Source organism: Ceratosolen solmsi, unplaced genomic scaffold, assembly GCF_000503995.2.
Source record: "Ceratosolen solmsi marchali unplaced genomic scaffold, CerSol_1.0 scaffold47, whole genome shotgun sequence".
Taxonomy (NCBI): domain Eukaryota; kingdom Metazoa; phylum Arthropoda; class Insecta; order Hymenoptera; family Agaonidae; genus Ceratosolen; species Ceratosolen solmsi.
This window is the reverse complement of record NW_011948419.1, coordinates 104,525-122,484: the sequence shown is the minus strand read 5'-3', so window position 1 is coordinate 122,484 and position 17,960 is coordinate 104,525. Positions and strand designations below refer to the sequence as shown.

Below are 17,960 nucleotides of genomic sequence, written 5' to 3'. Positions count from 1 at the left end.
ATATATATATATGTATATATGTATTTAATTTAATTGAAAGTTAGGATATTCCATTTTTATATCTCCTCACTTGTTTGAGTATAAAGTTTTTCATTGAATTTAAAAACTTTCGTCCTGTTTTGCCTCTGAAAATGAAACCGTTGACTTGTAAGATAGTAAGATAGTAAGTATTGAAAAATTCAACATATAGCATTAAAATTAGAAAAGTAAGTCAAAGATATAAATTATACTTCGTTACTTAGTAAAAAAACATAAAATTTCTTAACTAATAATTTTTACTTAAAATAAATATAATTCTGATAGTTCATGCATACAAGTTCATCCTTCTCCCATCAATCTTTAGAAAAGAGAGAGTTTGAGTTTAAAAACGGAACGACTCACTGTCTGCTTGTAGATAGCTTTTACGTCAATGTAGAGATAATAAATTGTACAATACAAAAGGAGAATTAACTATATCGTAAATCTTTTGAGTTATTTAATCGCCATAAGGAGAATAGAGTCAAAAGTTTGATTACCATGAAAATTAAAATAAATTCTTATAGCTAATATTTAAATTATTTGTTTAAACTATTTTCCTGCTGCTTTATTTTTAAATTAATATTTATTTTATATTATAATTTTATATATCATTTTTTTAATTCAATATACTTTGCATTTGTAATAACAATTTAATAAATCAAATAAAGTAAATTATTATTAAACTTGTTTAATTAACTAATAAATAGTTATTTTTACGAAAATTAATGACTAATTTGTTAATTATTTCGTATATATTTATTATCCATTTGTTATTATCGCAGAGAAATATTTACTTTTCTATATATTAGAAACTATGATAAATACTTGTATAGAAAATGTATCATTCATGAAAATATCATTATATATAATCATATCCCTTGTCACTTAACGCAAAATAATAATAGAGAAATAATAATAGAGAAAAGGAAACCAGATATGGAAGTATTTAAGAAAATGGAGACGTCTTATTGGGAGGTTCGACATTCGATTTGTGCTGTGCCCCTGTTAAAATGGTAACGAATAATGCACACAGTAAAAAAAAAAAAAAAAGAAAGAAAAAAAAGAAGAAAGCTAACCGAACGCGTAATGAAAGGGATAAAAATAAATAATATACGATTACTTTGGCTTAACGAACATGTTGGCTTTACATCTTTTCTGCGCGTGTGAAACGTAACGCGTGCAGATGCGATATATGTGTTTTTTTTTTTTTCGTGGCTTCCTCTATCTGCACGAAATCCATCACAACAAGGTCCGACAGTTGAATACGCGTGTCGTCACATTATTATTATATAATATTTAGATTATTCGCCAATATTTATCTATGTAAACATTTATTGAAAACAAGTCGATCGATTCCACTTCATTATACTATTTCACTTTATTTCCTTCACTTCACTACACGATGTACTTACAAATATATCCATATATAATATACAGGGCGAAATTTTAAATAATTTTTACTTAGTGCATAAAATGTTCTTTCTTACAATGTATCAGTTTAAAAGTAAATACATCGAATCACATTTAATTTGGAATATAATATCGATAAACTTATAATAATAACTTATGAAATACTTCACCTCTTACCGAATGTAATAAATTATAAACAACTGATTTTTCCATTGATTTTTTTTTAACACGGGTATTAATATTTATAATTATAAATCTTTTCGAATTTACCCCAACACTTTTGATAGATTCGTTTTCAATAATACTTCTCCACAAATGAAAAACGCGCATCAAAGTCTCTATTGTATTGATATATTTTTTATAATTTTTAATATATACATAATGAATGTATTATTCATATATATTGTAATTTAATTATCTCTTATTAATTACCTCTTGTAATTTAAAGTAAATAGTTTCTATAATAATAGGATAAACTGCCCTACTTCAATATGTTACATATTAATGTAAGTCCACGAATCAAAATGACTGCAGTATTTTACAAGATAGTAGAAGAAACAAAATTATCATGGTCGTGAAACTACAATTTCAAATTAAATAATACACAAACAATTATTATCTAACATTGGTAATATTTATAATAATAACACATAAGACTTTATGTAAAACAATATATAATAAGAATATGTCCTAATTTAACATTGAGAAGCAATAAATTTAGTAGTATTATATTATCATACTTCAATTATAGTTATATATTATAAAATAACATTACATATTAAAAATCATACACATACTAAACCGGTTCATACTAAAAACATTTCATATATACATACATATATATATATATATATATATATATTGCTTAATAATTCCGTTTAAGTTAATAAGAGTTTCGAATATTTTTTATTTTGAAACGAATTTTTGCTTATATTATAATGTGAATATTATTACCGAAAGTAATTCTTTCGATATATTATTACAGTTTTAGAATATTATTTAATGCACTATTTACTTCATATTTATTATTGTATAATTCGAAAGAATTTCATATATTTTTATTGAATTTATTTCATTTGACTTTACCATCTTAAATTCCTCCTTCCTCCACTCATATCATCTTTCTTTCTCTGTCTGTCTGTCTGTCTGCCTGTCTCTCTCTCTCTCTCTCTCTCTCTTTTGTTTTTCCTCTATTATAATTTGCTCTTTTTCCTTTTTTTTTTTTTTTTTTTTTTTTTTTTTTTTTTTTTTTTTTAATAGCCTTAATTACAGTATACGACAGACTATTTAGATAAATTACTATTTATACATGAGTGACAATCTGTTTGTTACATAATTCATTCTATTTATATTAATTAATTTAATTGTTTTACCTTTTTATTAATTAGATAATCTCATATAGATATAATTATTAAAATTTTCTAGCTAAAATTATATTGATCTTTATTGAAAAGTTATGCTACAACCTTGTACTATTTTGTTTGTCATTTAGTCTAATTGTTTTATATATTATTTAAAATCATAATTTTAATTTACATAATTTCTACTACATTTTTTCAAAGTATAATGAAAAGAAATTTATTTTTAATAGTTTATTTATACGTTCAAAATCTTTTGTGATTCATTGCTTTTTACATCCGTACTGCAAAGTCCCTATACAAGCATTTCGAAATTTCATCTTCTTTGTTTTTAAAAGTATAAACGTATCTACAAATAAATTCGCGTATATGTTTTATTATATTTATATGATGTCTTCTAGTTAATCGGTTTTTTTTTTATTTTTTTTTTTTTTATTATTACTGCATAAAATCTATATCGTACTTCAAAATAACGTGACTCTAAACATATTTTTATTTCACATTATCAATATTTTTTCAATCAATATATATATTTAATAAATTTAGTTAAAAATTTATAATACCTTAAAGAGTAATGAGCAAAGAAGTTTTGATTCTTTAAGTATAAATAAATGAGTGTGCTGGAAAACAATGAATATTTAATAAAACTATAAGTTTAAAAAATGTCAAACAATTAACTATGAAAAATCAATAAATTAAAAAATCAATAATATTTTACATCAAAATATAAACAATGTAACTGTTGAGAAATTTAAAGTTTGAAATTAAAGATAAAATCAATAACAATCCATTTTTCCGAATAAATATTGATATAATTTCAAAAATTAGGTTATAATTATGAATTATTTGAAATGGATATTTTAAAATTATTTAGCTCGAGTGATTGAAACAAACCTGAAGGCATTATATTTATTTTTAAAACAATTGCCTGTAACTTGTTATTGCTAGTAAATATTTATTTATCATCTGTTATCAAAAATGTATTCAATAACGATTTAGACAATTAAAATAAATCGCTTGAAATATTGTTGTGATTTTATTATTTTCAATACGATTTATTTGAAATTCTACGTACTATTTCGCTTTTAGTTCAACATGAATATTTAAAATCTCCTGACCGAATTGATTTCAGTAAACTGTGTTTGTAAAATATAGCATTATGTAAAATATTTCTATTTAGTGGATCAATAATAGCATTAATATTTTACATAAAATAAATAATCCTTTCATGTTTGTATTAATAATTATTTTTTGTTGTATATAAATATATGATATACGTATGTATGTATATAGATACATTTGGCTACGTATGATATGTACGTACACAATATAATATTGATATGTAGATTGACATAAATGTGTATGATATATCCTATATCAATTTCTTAATTATAATCAATCATGTTTCATTTTTTTGTTGTCTTTTTTTTTTTTTTTAATATGGGAATAGCAATAATTCATTTTCGTCAAAATGAAGAATAAATAAACAATTTGGTTTATATACTGTAAATGTGAATAACATGGTGAGGTAATTCTACATTTGGTCTTCTTCTAATCTCGCAAGCACTTAATCTTGCAAATGATTAAACATCATCTTTCGTGGATTATAAATTTATAGTTTAATTAATCTAGTTTTAATCTAGTTTTAAAATATAAAATACATGTTACTCACATTACAAATACCTTGCATTAATTCAATATGCTTTAATTTATTGTTGTAATTTATTGTTGTATTAAGAAGACTTTCTTTTTCCTAATTATACAATTTTTTTTTTTTTTTTTTTTTTTTTTTTTTTTTTTTTTTGTAAAAATACAAGTATTTTATTAAAATTGTAATAAATATTGGACAATTTAATGCAAGAATATACGTTTTAATTGCGGTGGCATACAGTTTATAACACGATAGAACAAAAAAAATTATCTATAATTATGAACAAGTTAGAAAAGGCCTTATTTTAAAAGCTAAAATAATTGTGAATATAATTGTTACAACAAATTTTACACGCCGTAAGTTGGTATGTTGAATATAAAACGATACTTATGAGACGATACTTAACCGATGCTTTGACAAATCCAAATTCCAAGCATGTCGAGCTTAAGCAGGTACTTGTAAACGGCCTCGCCGAAGTCGAGGTTCATGAAGACGTGGTAGAGGAAGGATCCGATCCACGGACTGATGGCTCCGATCACATGACACCAGGAGAGAAAACCCATAAGGGATTCGCGCGTTCCCCATGGAAGTAGATGCGGCACAGTGATCAATATATAAATAATGGCAACTCCTAAAACAAACGGATAGTGAGATCTCTCGTTAGCACAGAGTTCTTTATAATATTTTACGCTGAAAAATTAATTGTAAATCTTTTATCAATGTTTACATGCGTTTACAGAGATATTGAAAGTATACTTATGAACTGTAGCGACGATTAGTTTTATTCTATAATATTCTCTAAATCGTTATTATTCGTCGGTACATTATGAAAAATAGCTAAGCTCTGCAGCCTCTTAAAAATTCGTTATGTAATTGACAAATTGTCGACAAAATTATGGGCAAATTTCATAATCGTTAATCATTAATCGATATAATTCTCGTGGTCACCAATTAGTATGTTGTTATACTCTTTTGACGTGTCCTTGGCCACGAACCTGCGAGCAAAGGACAAACAGTGACAATGCATTTAACAACGCCTTGCCACCGAGGCTTCGCACCACGTGCATGTCGATGTCGCGGAAGCACTTGATTGATCGTCATAATGTAGCAGCCACCCTCAAGATGGTGAGCGATGGAACTGGGCCTGGGACGAGGTGGGGGAGGAAGAGATACCGCGAGGTGCAATGCCAAGGCCGAGCGTAAAGCGTAAGAACACGTGACAGCAGCGACGATAGCCCGCTCGAATGTCTTTTATCGAGCTTCGTCGTATAACTGCGGTTTCTCCTCTCGTTTTTTCCCCCTTTCGCCCCTCTTCAACCACTATATCTGCCAGATTATAAGCAAGCAAGCGGAGTACAAAGTAGCCGAGGTATTACGACTTGTATTATAGAATTGCTGGGCGACCTGGTTTTCCGGAAGTTCTAGCATCGGCTGTGCATTTGGATTAGCTGGAAAGGAAACGAGAAAAGAGAATAATCGATTCATACGCATTTTTATTTATCGTAGAGAGTAGATTGTCCCTGGGATTAAATCCACTCAGCAGCTGTGCTTCATGCTTCACTTTTCAGACGTTGAATATTTAGATAGTAGATGGTAGAAAAGAAGTTTCGAATATGTAGGACGTAAAATTGACGTAAAATTGAAAATTCTCTTGTCGAATCCCTTACCTTATAGCCTCCATTCCGATTTTATATAAAAATATTTATTCTTCGCGCCGTTACTTGTGCACCGTTATCACAAAGCCGTTGATAGAAGACGTCTGGTAATAACTCAAGGATAACTTACAAAAATTGTGCATTAGTATAACGCATCAACTGGCCCATAAAATAACTCTTTCAAATATTCGTAACAAAAGTATTGTCTTTCTGTTAAAGCTGCTTAAATTTTCAAACTGATTTCTCGTTAAATACGAAAATAAAGAGAGACGTTAAGGTAAATGGTATGTACGAACGTTAAACAAAATTGATTAAAAATTACAAGACTCCTTTATGGCATAGATTTCAGAAACGTTTTAAAGACTGAAAAAATTTCGTACCAGCATACTTTATCAAACAAAGACTTATCAATAGAGAGAATTTGAATAATATTATTCATTAAGAAAATTGTATTTTATCGACTGTACTAAAACCGCACGATTTTTTTTTTTGTTTTTTTTGTTGTTAAACTTTGTTTATTATTAGCAATTTCAACAGATTTCTTTTCTTTTGGAGAAAAATTTTAATGCCCGCAATAAAATTTTTATGGTAGCTTTATCAGTAGCTTTATGTCTTTTCAAGTCAAGTATGCTTTTTACTTCTATATAATTATTAATAGAGTGAATTTTTTCTTTTTTTTTCTTTAATTTATAGCTATTAACAAAAAATTATTCATTAAAAAGTAGAAGAAAGAATAACGATAATCAATACTCCGAAAGTATTTGATGTAAAATATGTATTAGTAATGAATGACACACGGTTTTGAAAGCAAAAAAATTAGAAATATTTACATTTGTCGATAAAATTATCAAATAATTTTATTACATAACGAATTAAATGTACATGATTATAAATATCGCTTATTTTAATTTTTGTATATACCGAATGAATTTGTAATTTTTAAATTACTCTTAAGATATAAACTTCCGTATTAACTAATTAAATATTGTTATGATAATACATAGATAAATAAAACGTAAATTTTAATCACCTGTTTATTAACATTTTATTTTGTATTATTAATTGTAATATTATTAATTATGATATGAATATCAAGGATAAAGATAAACTATTAATTCTTTTTATTGTTTAATTGTCAAATTTAATATATTTTATATGCGAAATTACAAAATTATATACATAATTGAGCATAAACAATTAAATCAATAAACAAGAAATATTATTTGTCTTGTAAATACTAAAAGGTTGTCCTGACTATATTTGCAAAATACAGCATCAAATTGAAAACTGATGCTTACCTATAAAAATAATGTCATTATAAGATATTTTAACCGAGATTATCTATATAATACTACCCATAAATTCAACTTTATTAATATTTATTTTAAAATTTATTATTATATTTGAATAACTCTTCACTATTGCTATTATTATGATTTGTCTTGGAATAATTTTAGCAGCAAAATGTTTGATGCTGAAGTAATTTTCAATGAGTGTCAGTGGTAAACGAAGTAGTCGTAATGGTCATTGAAAAAAGCATTTTTTTTTTTAACTTCTAAATTACTAGTGATGATAATTTTAATAAGTAAATGCAAACTCTTTATTCCATTAAATACAAAAATCTCTTATTATTCCAATGACTATGTAATAGTACTTTAAATGACTAATTGCAGTAAAAAGAAAACTTTGTATTAAAATTTCTGTAAAAATTAATAATTCAATGCAATTTTTGTTTGAATGAAAAAAAAAAAAACTGTATCTTTATTAATAAATGAAATGCGCCTTAGATTATAAAATCTCAAAATAAAACTGCAAATTCTATATAAATATACATGAAAAATCCATTAATGCGCTGTAAATAATAATAAACGTAAAAAAATGTTTTAAAAAATAATACCTACAATTCATGTGGTAACAAATAAAAATATGATAGATGTTTAATGTAAGTAAATGTATTATTTAAATAATGACAGCATTTGGTATAAACAAAAATCAACCTACGCATGGTGTAGGTAAGAGATTAAAGCTGAAAACCGAATGAAACAAACCGGTAAATCACTAAAGAAAATGACTCGATGAAGATGTGCGGAGTATACCGTAACTAAAGTATTTAGAAAACATTTGTTTCGGCATTTATGGAATACTTATGTGTGAAATTCATTGGCAAGAATAAATTGAAAAAAATTTGAACTTCGAGTGACGTCTCAACTATTACCATTTCATATTCGTATGGTATTCTTGTATTCTTTCATTTGATTTCATAAAATTCGACTAGATCAGCCATAGCAGACGAATAACTTAAAAATCTTATTTTGTTAATTCTATTAACATTTTTAAATATTACGTGCATAATAATTAAATTGATTACAAATTATTGAAAAAATTATTCAAAAATTTAATTATTAAAAAAAATTAATGAATAGTGCTTTACCAAAACTTTTACATTACATATGTTATATTAAATATAAAACTATATTTAATGTATAATAAACTTTTTCTTTCCTATGTTGTAATACAAGTTGAAATAATTTTCCAATTTTACAGAACACGAAACTTGAGTGTTCTTGAAATTCGTAAATTTCTTACATAACGTTACGTAATAATGTAGAGAATACATTATATTATTAATTATTAAGCTTATATTATTAATTATTATTTCAAATCAATCAAAAGACTCGCGTTTATTAAGTTATTATAATACAGTATTGTTATAATAATAATTTGATTTATTTAATTAAAAGTGCGTGGAAGATGTAGAAAGAAGAATTAACTTGTATTATAAACAAAATCATTCTTCAATTAAAGCAACTACTATAAATAATTTTAAAGATATTTCCAAACATAAATTAGTAATTTAGATAATATCGTTTTGGAAAAAAAATTAATAATAAATTATTACAATATACTGCTTCGTCATATTTTACATTTCAATGACAATGTCAGTGAACCAATGAATACCGCACAAAATACTACTCATATTAAACATAATACATTAATGACAAAGATTAAAATAATAATTTATCAAAATGTTATGAATTTAAATATAATACTTTCTAAATATATGCATTTAAATTGAAACAGTACAGGAAATAAATAATAGCTATAAAAAAAAAAATAGTTTATGAACTTTCATATGCATTTACAAAGCAAAATAATTTATTATTATTAACATATGAATATTTATATTGAAGTGTATTTAAATTTATATCTTTTTCAGCAATTATTTTATTTTCATAACTCGACACAAATACACGACCACTTGAAATGAACATTTATTCCTATTTATCTCTCTCTCTCTCTCTCTCTCTCACTCTCTCTCTCTCTCTCTCTCTGCATTTTTTGCATCGTTTATCAATCATATTTGATTACGTAAATCATACTTTACTCTTCCTTATGAATGTGAAATAATTTAATTAAAAATATACGATATAATTCATTAGACTATATTTAAATACATATTGTATTATTTAATAATTGTAATAATATAATAAATGATTGATATAATAAATGTTTAATGTTTTGAAATATATTAACAAAGAGGAGTAATTGTTAAGATAAATATTAATTTTCTTATACGTGTACATACAAAATTATCTTACGATTGAAGTCAATGTTTTCTTATTCATTAGTAATCATCTTCAGCAAATAGGCAATGATTATAGTGACATAGTCACACCAAATTTATTTTTTGATATCCACGTATTTGACACAATGGAATGTTTCACAAAATACTAGTGAAATCCTAATTACTTGATTGATAAATTTAGCATATGCGAAAATCGAAATACATCTCGCACTCTTTAGAGTAATATACATTTCAATAAATTAAGAATTACATAACTCCTGAACCATTTTCTTTTATTTAATAAAAACTGTTACAAGTTAACAGTCACCTAGATATTAATTTGTTAAATTTTTCATATTTAAATACTATATAGCTTTATAATCGTAATATATTTTAATACTTGTTAAATGTGAGAATAAAAAAAAAATGTAATTAAAATTATGCATATGTACACATGTATAGAAATAGATGAGCAACATTGAATTACATCTAGTTAATAATGTATATTATTCTATTTATCATTTGCTTTCATAGATACATATGAAAAACTTACTTATTAAAAAGAAACTTAATATTCGTAGATATTGAAAACTTTGTAAAGTGCGCAAACTTTATATGCAATTTACGCTTTGTACATAATTATAAAATGTTACAAGTTGATGAATTTAGTATACTATTATTCCCATACTAACTCCCACCTAAATTTTTAATCGCTCGATTGTTTGGCTTACAGATTATGTATTCGTTAATACGAATTGTCAAATATATTTATTAAAAAAAAATCTGTGTATCAATATTTCCAGTTTTGGTGCCCATACAACATTCTGCTGATTCGAATACCAAACTCTTCTATCGTCCTGGGATACATCCGATCGCGTTTTCGCTCTGATCAACTTGCAATGATTAAATAAGTTTGAAAGGATGCGATGAGTACCAAAAGTATATATAGCTTTACTAAACTTTAATGATTATCTAGGATGACGATTACGTTGACGGAGGCAGAATAATATGAAATATCTCGCGCGTCGATCTTACTTACAATAGATATAGTTTTGTTCTTTTTTTATGTTTTTTTTTTGTTTTTTTTTTGTTTTTGTTTTTGTTTTTGTTTTTGTTTTTGATTATTAAAATCAAAGTGACCGAGTGAGAGAAACGAAAAAGACTCATAATGTTGCGAATAGCGTTTTAATGACTTGCATTGTTCTTTTCTCTAACGTGGAAAGAAATAAATATAAGAATTGTTATATGATTTGAAAGAGCTAGTAAAACAGGTGGTTCTTCGTCATTTCAAGATAGACATCACAGCATCACGCTTGTATTATAGATTGCAATGAAAGGCCAAAAGTACGAGAGGCGAATCGGTCAATCGCTGGGACAGGGCAGTCGTACGATAATTCAAACATGAATAAAATTACTCACCGTGCGTCCATATATTCACAGTCTCGTTGTGCAGGCAGAAGATGCTCCTGAGGCACTCGACGGGCTTCATGAGGGGCCTGTAACCCCCGCGTATATACGGATTGAACTGCAGGTGCATAGGCATCTCGCTCCATTGTCTCAGGGTGGATGCCTGCGACTTCGCAGAGACCCCATGACTCTGGGGCGGCTCCGTCGCCGAGAAGCGGCGGATCACCCGATGCCTGACGCCCTTGTGGTCACCTAACTCGTTAGCATTACTCGTCGTTGGGCCTTACTGACACGTTCTGCGAACAGCGGTAAACAGCCACCGATTAATCGAGCCTCGTCTCTACTTGGACACCGGCATTGCTCGCGGCTTCGTAGCCCGATCGATTGAACAAGGCGACCGGGATTGGCGACGCGACCCTTCGTCCACACGACCGACAGTGACTGTTAAAACGACGATTGCTCGGCAGCTCCGCGGCCGTCAGGCTTTTCGATCTTGGCGATCGACTCCAAGAGCCAACGCCTCTTAAAGCCGTCATTTGGGCATAAGGCGATCGAGTTTCAGAGGCGCGATTTCCGTTTCATTAATCATTTTATAATCCTCAAGCGATAATAGCCGTTTATCTTATATTCCGACGACACGTATGTTGTTGGAATTAAAAAAAAAATCATTGTTATTTCGTGAAATGATAAGTGACACATGGAATACGGGAGGGTTAAATTTGGTTTGTCACGAAGCCAAATGCTATAAGGAAAGAGGCAGTGTATAAATATGAATATTGCAAATTAAACTGTGCAGTAATTAACAATATTCGGATACCATGAGAAAGGCCCTACGATACGATTAAGCATATAAAAAAATAAAATTTAAAAAATAAAGAATTTATGATTAAAAAAAATCATCTTGTTTGTTAGCTTTAATCGTTATTATTCATACGTAATTTGATAATATGCATGGCTAAAGTGCTTTATACGACAAACGAATTCACACTTTTCAGTTGAGTAATTAATGACTGGCTCCAGTAAATATGTAGTCAATTTGGTGACATAAAATCATTACAAAAACTTATTATTATTTTTTATTTCACGTGACATTGTCACTACATTTTGAATATTCTTGATAATGAGTGCCTTTCATATAGAGCTGCATTCTGTTCCAATTACATTACATATCAAACAATGTTCTAGTACGTTGAATAATTTATAATATTTTAGGTTTACTCGATAAAATTATTTAACAGTATACTTCATCGTTATTATATGTATATTTACTAAATTTTAGACCATTCGAAATTTATCATTCGTATACATAAAGTAAAATTGTCAATGTTAATTTAAAATACTTATCATCTAATTATGCCCATGAAAAATTAATTTACAAATTCATCGCGAATTTAAACATCTTCAACTTTTACAACGAAATATCGAAAAATAGAAATCGATAAAATTTAGAAAAGAAAAGAATATAATAGAAATTGTAACGAATATAGTAATGAATAAAGAAATATAATAAAAGAAGGAAAGGAGGTGATATTCAAAACTATAATGAACAATAGAAAATATTACACGAAGAACAAAAGCTAAATGAATAGGGCGATCAAAGAATGACACACACAGAGAGAGAGAGAGAGAGAGAGAGAGAGAGAGAGAGAGTATCTGATAAAAAAATTAGATAAACGGATGCACGTATACGGAAGATTTGACAAAGACGGGACAAAATCGAAAAACAGCATAAAATATATTTTAATGAAGAAAGAAATTTTTAATTATTTAAATGTTTTAAAAAGTTTAATACAGAAAGAACAAAATGAATAAAAAATAAATTATATAAGAAGAAAGACGTAATCAAAACAATAAAAAATACAAGTGAAAACATTAGATGACATTGAAAACAAAAAGTAAAACTGCGATATTAATATAAAAATTATATAAAAATAATGGAAAAAATATTGATTATTCTTCTAAACAAACATAAACTTATTAATCGACTATAAATTAAGTTAAAAATCACAATCAAAAAGGTTTATTAGAAAAAAAAAGATAAAAAAACAAAACATATAGTGAGAGCATAAACATGTTCGTATCAATAATTTATTATATGTTATTATTAAATAATAGATTTTGAAAAGTGCGAAAAATGCAAATAAGTAGTAATAGTACGTATGATCACAAAAAAACTGGTAGATTGGATAGGAAGAAGACATGTAACTTAAATTTATTCTTTCAATTGAACATAAAGTTTTTGCTTGACTAATAAATTTTACATTTACTGTTACAATTATAAATAGAAGGTAATTTAACAAATAAATACGTTTTAAAAATGAGGTTAAAATCACATACATTCGTGATAAAAGAACTTTTTATTTATCATAATAATAAATCTTAAATAATTGAATTGTTGTTTACAATTAAGAAAGATTTTATTCGTAAAAAGTATAATATTCGATATGCTTTATTAAATTAAAAAAATTTATATATATAATAATTTTTGTTTGTATTCATTTGCAAAGGTAAAATTTGCAATATTGATCATTACAAATAAAACTGCAGATTGTTCTATAGAGTTGTACAACAAAATTTTTATAATCTAAATTTATTGTACAACAAATATTGAAATAAATATTATAATTGAAAAAGAACTATCATTATTAGTATTATAATTACTAATAATTGAAATTAATGTCATGAATAATTTAATTTATATAGTACCGAAACCGTAGAGATTCCACATTCCAATTTTAAATCTAATGATTTAGGTAAATTTAATTTTTCAAACAGTTTATTTTAAAAAGACAGTTTTACAATAATTATAGTTATTGTAATTATGTACACAAAATTATCTAAGACATTATAAATAACAAAGTATTTAATGAAAAATTTGGTGATAAGATTTTGAATAATTTGTGCTAGGAAGCAAACATTTCACTTAATAAATATTATACTATTCTCTGTTATATAAATTTTTAAGTTAAATCAATAATTCACTTTCAATATAATTTAAATTAAAACTTGTCTTCTGTTCTTTAATTCTATTTTTTGAATTACAAACACGTATTTCCAATTACATCTACCATTGTGTGCACTGCGGTAGAATATAAAAAAATCTGGCCAGACATACATGCTACTTGTACATGTATATCCAAGTTGCAGTAATATTTCGTATAAATTGACTTTACCTATTGGAAACTATTTTCGAATGTACTTTTAATAACATTAATATCGTTAGTGTAATTTGTTCTATTTCGCATTCATTTATCAATTATCTAATCATAATTTAATTAAAACAAAGACATTTTCCGAGTAAATTAAATTTAATCGATTAAATACATTTGATCCTATATTATAAATAATTTTAAAACATTATACCATGCAACGATAATCTACATAAAAAGATAGTTTAAACTTTTACGAATACATGAATAAGAAAAATAAACGATTAAACCATGCGATAATCGAATACTAATGCAATCCAACTCAACTATATTTAAATGCAATTGCAATGGTACTGCAGTAAGAAACACACTTTAAAATTATTTTGTAATTTAAAATTTTATGTAATAAACTGATACGTTTTTCAAACATAAAGACTTATAATGTGAATTTATTAACTTAATATAGACAACAGCCATTGCTAGTAGTGTAGTATTACATATAGTTAAGACAGTAATGTTTTATAAAATAGTAATACACATATGTTATATAAGTACATAATTATATATAGCCAATATCAGATTATTGCTTATTATTATTATATAATGTACATTGATTTTAGAAATTTTAACAGTAAATGTAATGATGCAATTATTTGATTTGACGATTTGAATTAGTTAGTTGTCGATTGAGCTAGTTAGTTGTAATTGATTGAAAATATTAAAAAAATTTTAAATTAATGAAATTAAATATTCAATATAAATATAACTATAATCTTCGTATAGAATAGGCGTTCTTTTTGAATAAATAAATTTCTTAAATACTTATTTTACAGTAATGTATTGTCAAAAATTTGTATCGATTGTTATATTTTTTTTATCTTGACTTTCAATGATTATCACATTATAAACAAAATTCTCTGTACAATTTGAATTACATTTATGTAGTTATAAATATTATATAAAATATCATAGCAAATATTATACATACTTTTATATATTATATATACTGTTTTGAAAAGTAATAAAAAATAGAAAATAAAAAGAATAAAAAATTATGAAAAATACAAAGTAAATGAAAAATATAAATATATAATTATATATGTAGAATGTCTCGATGTTAAATATTTAGTATTTACATCATTACCTTTATATCTTTTAACATATTAAAATTATTTAAATAACATTGTGTTAAAAGTTAAGAAAACAAGAAACTATATTAATGTACGAATGATTAATATCATAATATAAAAATTAATCTATTTTCGAAGCATAAATTAGGAATATTTATAAACTAACACTTAAAATAAATTATAAATTGTGAACTTTTTATTCAATAATTTTTTATTTAAAATTAGAATTATTTGAAAATTGAAATAATAATTTTATTGTAATAATATGTGATTTTAATCAACTAATTAAATGCAACTGAAAAATTTGCTGCTTTAAAAAATTTATAAAATGAATAAATAAAATAAATAATGAATTCTTATATAATAAACATATTTCGTAGTTAATTTTATTAATTATTGATGACGTTAAAAATCACTTAAGTTTAAAAGATTTGAAAGCGAATCGATGAGCATAAATCTATCTTTTATAGATATTTGAAATTGAAATTATTTATACATCAATTATATATTTAAATAATTTAATTTACTTAAAATTAATCATTAAAAATGGTGAAAATAAATTTATTCATATAGCAACATTACGTATAATTTATATTAATATAATTTCCACGCTTTGAATTAACTATATTGAGTATGAATTATGTTTTAACAAAATATTGTTTTTTTTTTTTTTTTTTTTTTAATTAAAAAATGACGTTAGATGACATTCATATTTTCATACATAGGAATCTAAGCGAAAGCATAAAATTTTTTATAATTTAATATCGCCTATTAGCCTACGTTTTTATTAGTTAATATTTATGATTTTTTTTGTCAATTGTTAATATTTTTATTACCAATTATACATATTTACAATATTAGGAAATCATAAAATAGTTCTAATGAAATAATTTTATTCAAAATTTTTAACAATCAGATTTACAGCTTGAAATAATAACAATAAACAAATAGAATCAATTTATTGCCTTTGATGGATCGAAATCAAACTATAGAAAATTAAGCCACGCTAACTAGTTTTCATCATAAACGACAAACTTATTTACCATGAAAAATTATCTTTACAAAGCAGTTAGACTGATTATACGAGCATAGAAATTAAACTAACAGACAAATTAAAATAAATTTAGGTTATCTAAAATTTATTTAATTTTTATTGAAATTATCTATAAATTCCATAAGGCTGCATTTAAAAGCTTTAAAAACAATATATAAAATTTCAAATCGAACGTACTTTACAAACATTTCCTTTATTTAACTAATACGTTTACAATTTTGGATGCATCAGATGCGACTACTTTCCCTTCATTACTCAGTAGTTCCCTTAATATAAAAATATTCTGTCAAAATACAAATCTGCGATATTGTAGCGCGCAGTGCGCTTTAACAATTAACAGAAGTATTGCACACTATCAAAGAGAAAACTAACAATAGAAGCGTATTTATCATTTGTTCACGTGCACGATAAAATAGTAGCGTTTTTCCAATTCCAATACGGTTTCCTACTATTAACTCGATAAGCGCTAATGACGACAGTACACAATAATGGCAATAAATGAAAAAGTAATACGTAAGTACTGAGTAAAGCAAATGTAATTAAAATCCAATAAAAAACAAGCAAACAAACAAAAAAAGAAAAAAAAAAAGAAAAAAGAAAGGAAATGAAAGAAAAAGCAGAATGTGCGCGCGGCGTATTAACCGTCCGAGTCGAAATAAACGTTAAACGTCGGCTAAAGTGTCAGCGGGCTGATACCAAGTTGGCGCGTATAAGGAAGAGATAGATACTTGCGCGAGGCACGGCAAAGTTATTTATAAATGTCGCATTAAGCATCGATGAAATACGTACTGGGTGTACTTGCACCTGGAGTAGTACAAGACGAATCGGCCTACGGCGATCCCTCGTCTCATGCACGGGAGACCCCAAGCCCTCGTCCCGACGAGAGCGCGACTTTCGAACGAGCCGCGGGTGAGCGGAAGTCCGTCCCGCACGAGGTGGACGGAAGGATGCGTGTATTGCGGGTCACGGAGGAATGCGGAAGTCACGGGCTTCGGGGGTTGACTGTTTGCACGAGTGCGGAGCCAAACGTAGCCAGCGTCGGCGCCGCCTGCGGACTTCAACCCCCTCCGAGTCCACGTCCAACTCTCGGCGCCGTCGCCGAGGAAACGATCGTATCGATCGTTTATTATATGCATGTGGACGGTTTACCCGCTCTCACTCACTCACTCGCTCGCTCCCCTGCTCTCGCTCACTCACTCACTCACTCTGTCTTGCTCGTTCCTGCACGTGTAGCAGATCCTCGCTGGCCTACCTTTCTCGTTCTCTTGGCTTTTGACTTCTCGATCAGCTTTATTTAATGCAGCAGTTATGGAGGTGCGCGCGCCCCTTGGACGATATTGGCCAAAAGACTGGATCGGCTTCGTTGAAACCGTACTTATCGTCGATGATGCCTAGCCGGACACGTGTGAGGTGTTGCCAGTGTAGGTCACGACATGTGGGTTAAGTCCATTTTCGTAACTGAGCCACTCTTAAGCAAGCCGGTCGGGCACTTGCCTTTTATTTTTACAAGTTACTTAACCATCATCTTTGGTTTTCTATTGTTTATTATTTTCGGCGAATAGA

The 17,960-nt window shown here is 26.9% G+C and overlaps 1 protein-coding gene across 4 annotated transcripts in view; it reads right to left on the bottom strand.

The window, feature by feature from the left end:
* LOC105360459 (progestin and adipoQ receptor family member 4) overlaps nucleotides 1-17,299 on the bottom strand; it is a 22,989-nt gene extending 5,690 nt beyond the window's left edge. For 3 of the 4 annotated variants that reach the window (XR_912803.1, XM_011497358.1, XM_011497360.1), the window contains exons 1-2: nucleotides 11,077-11,448; nucleotides 4,844-5,068 (exon numbers count right to left, since the gene is read on the bottom strand). Coding sequence is in view for 3 of the 4 variants with exons in the window: in XM_011497358.1 (XP_011495660.1) it covers nucleotides 4,844-5,068; nucleotides 11,077-11,200 (349 nt within the window). In the remaining variant the exon portion in view is untranslated. Of the gene's footprint in view, nucleotides 1-4,843; nucleotides 5,069-11,076; nucleotides 11,449-17,186 lie in introns of those variants that run through there. The other variant, XM_011497359.1, reaches the window with a different exon arrangement.
* Between the last annotated feature and the right edge of the window lie 661 nt (nucleotides 17,300-17,960).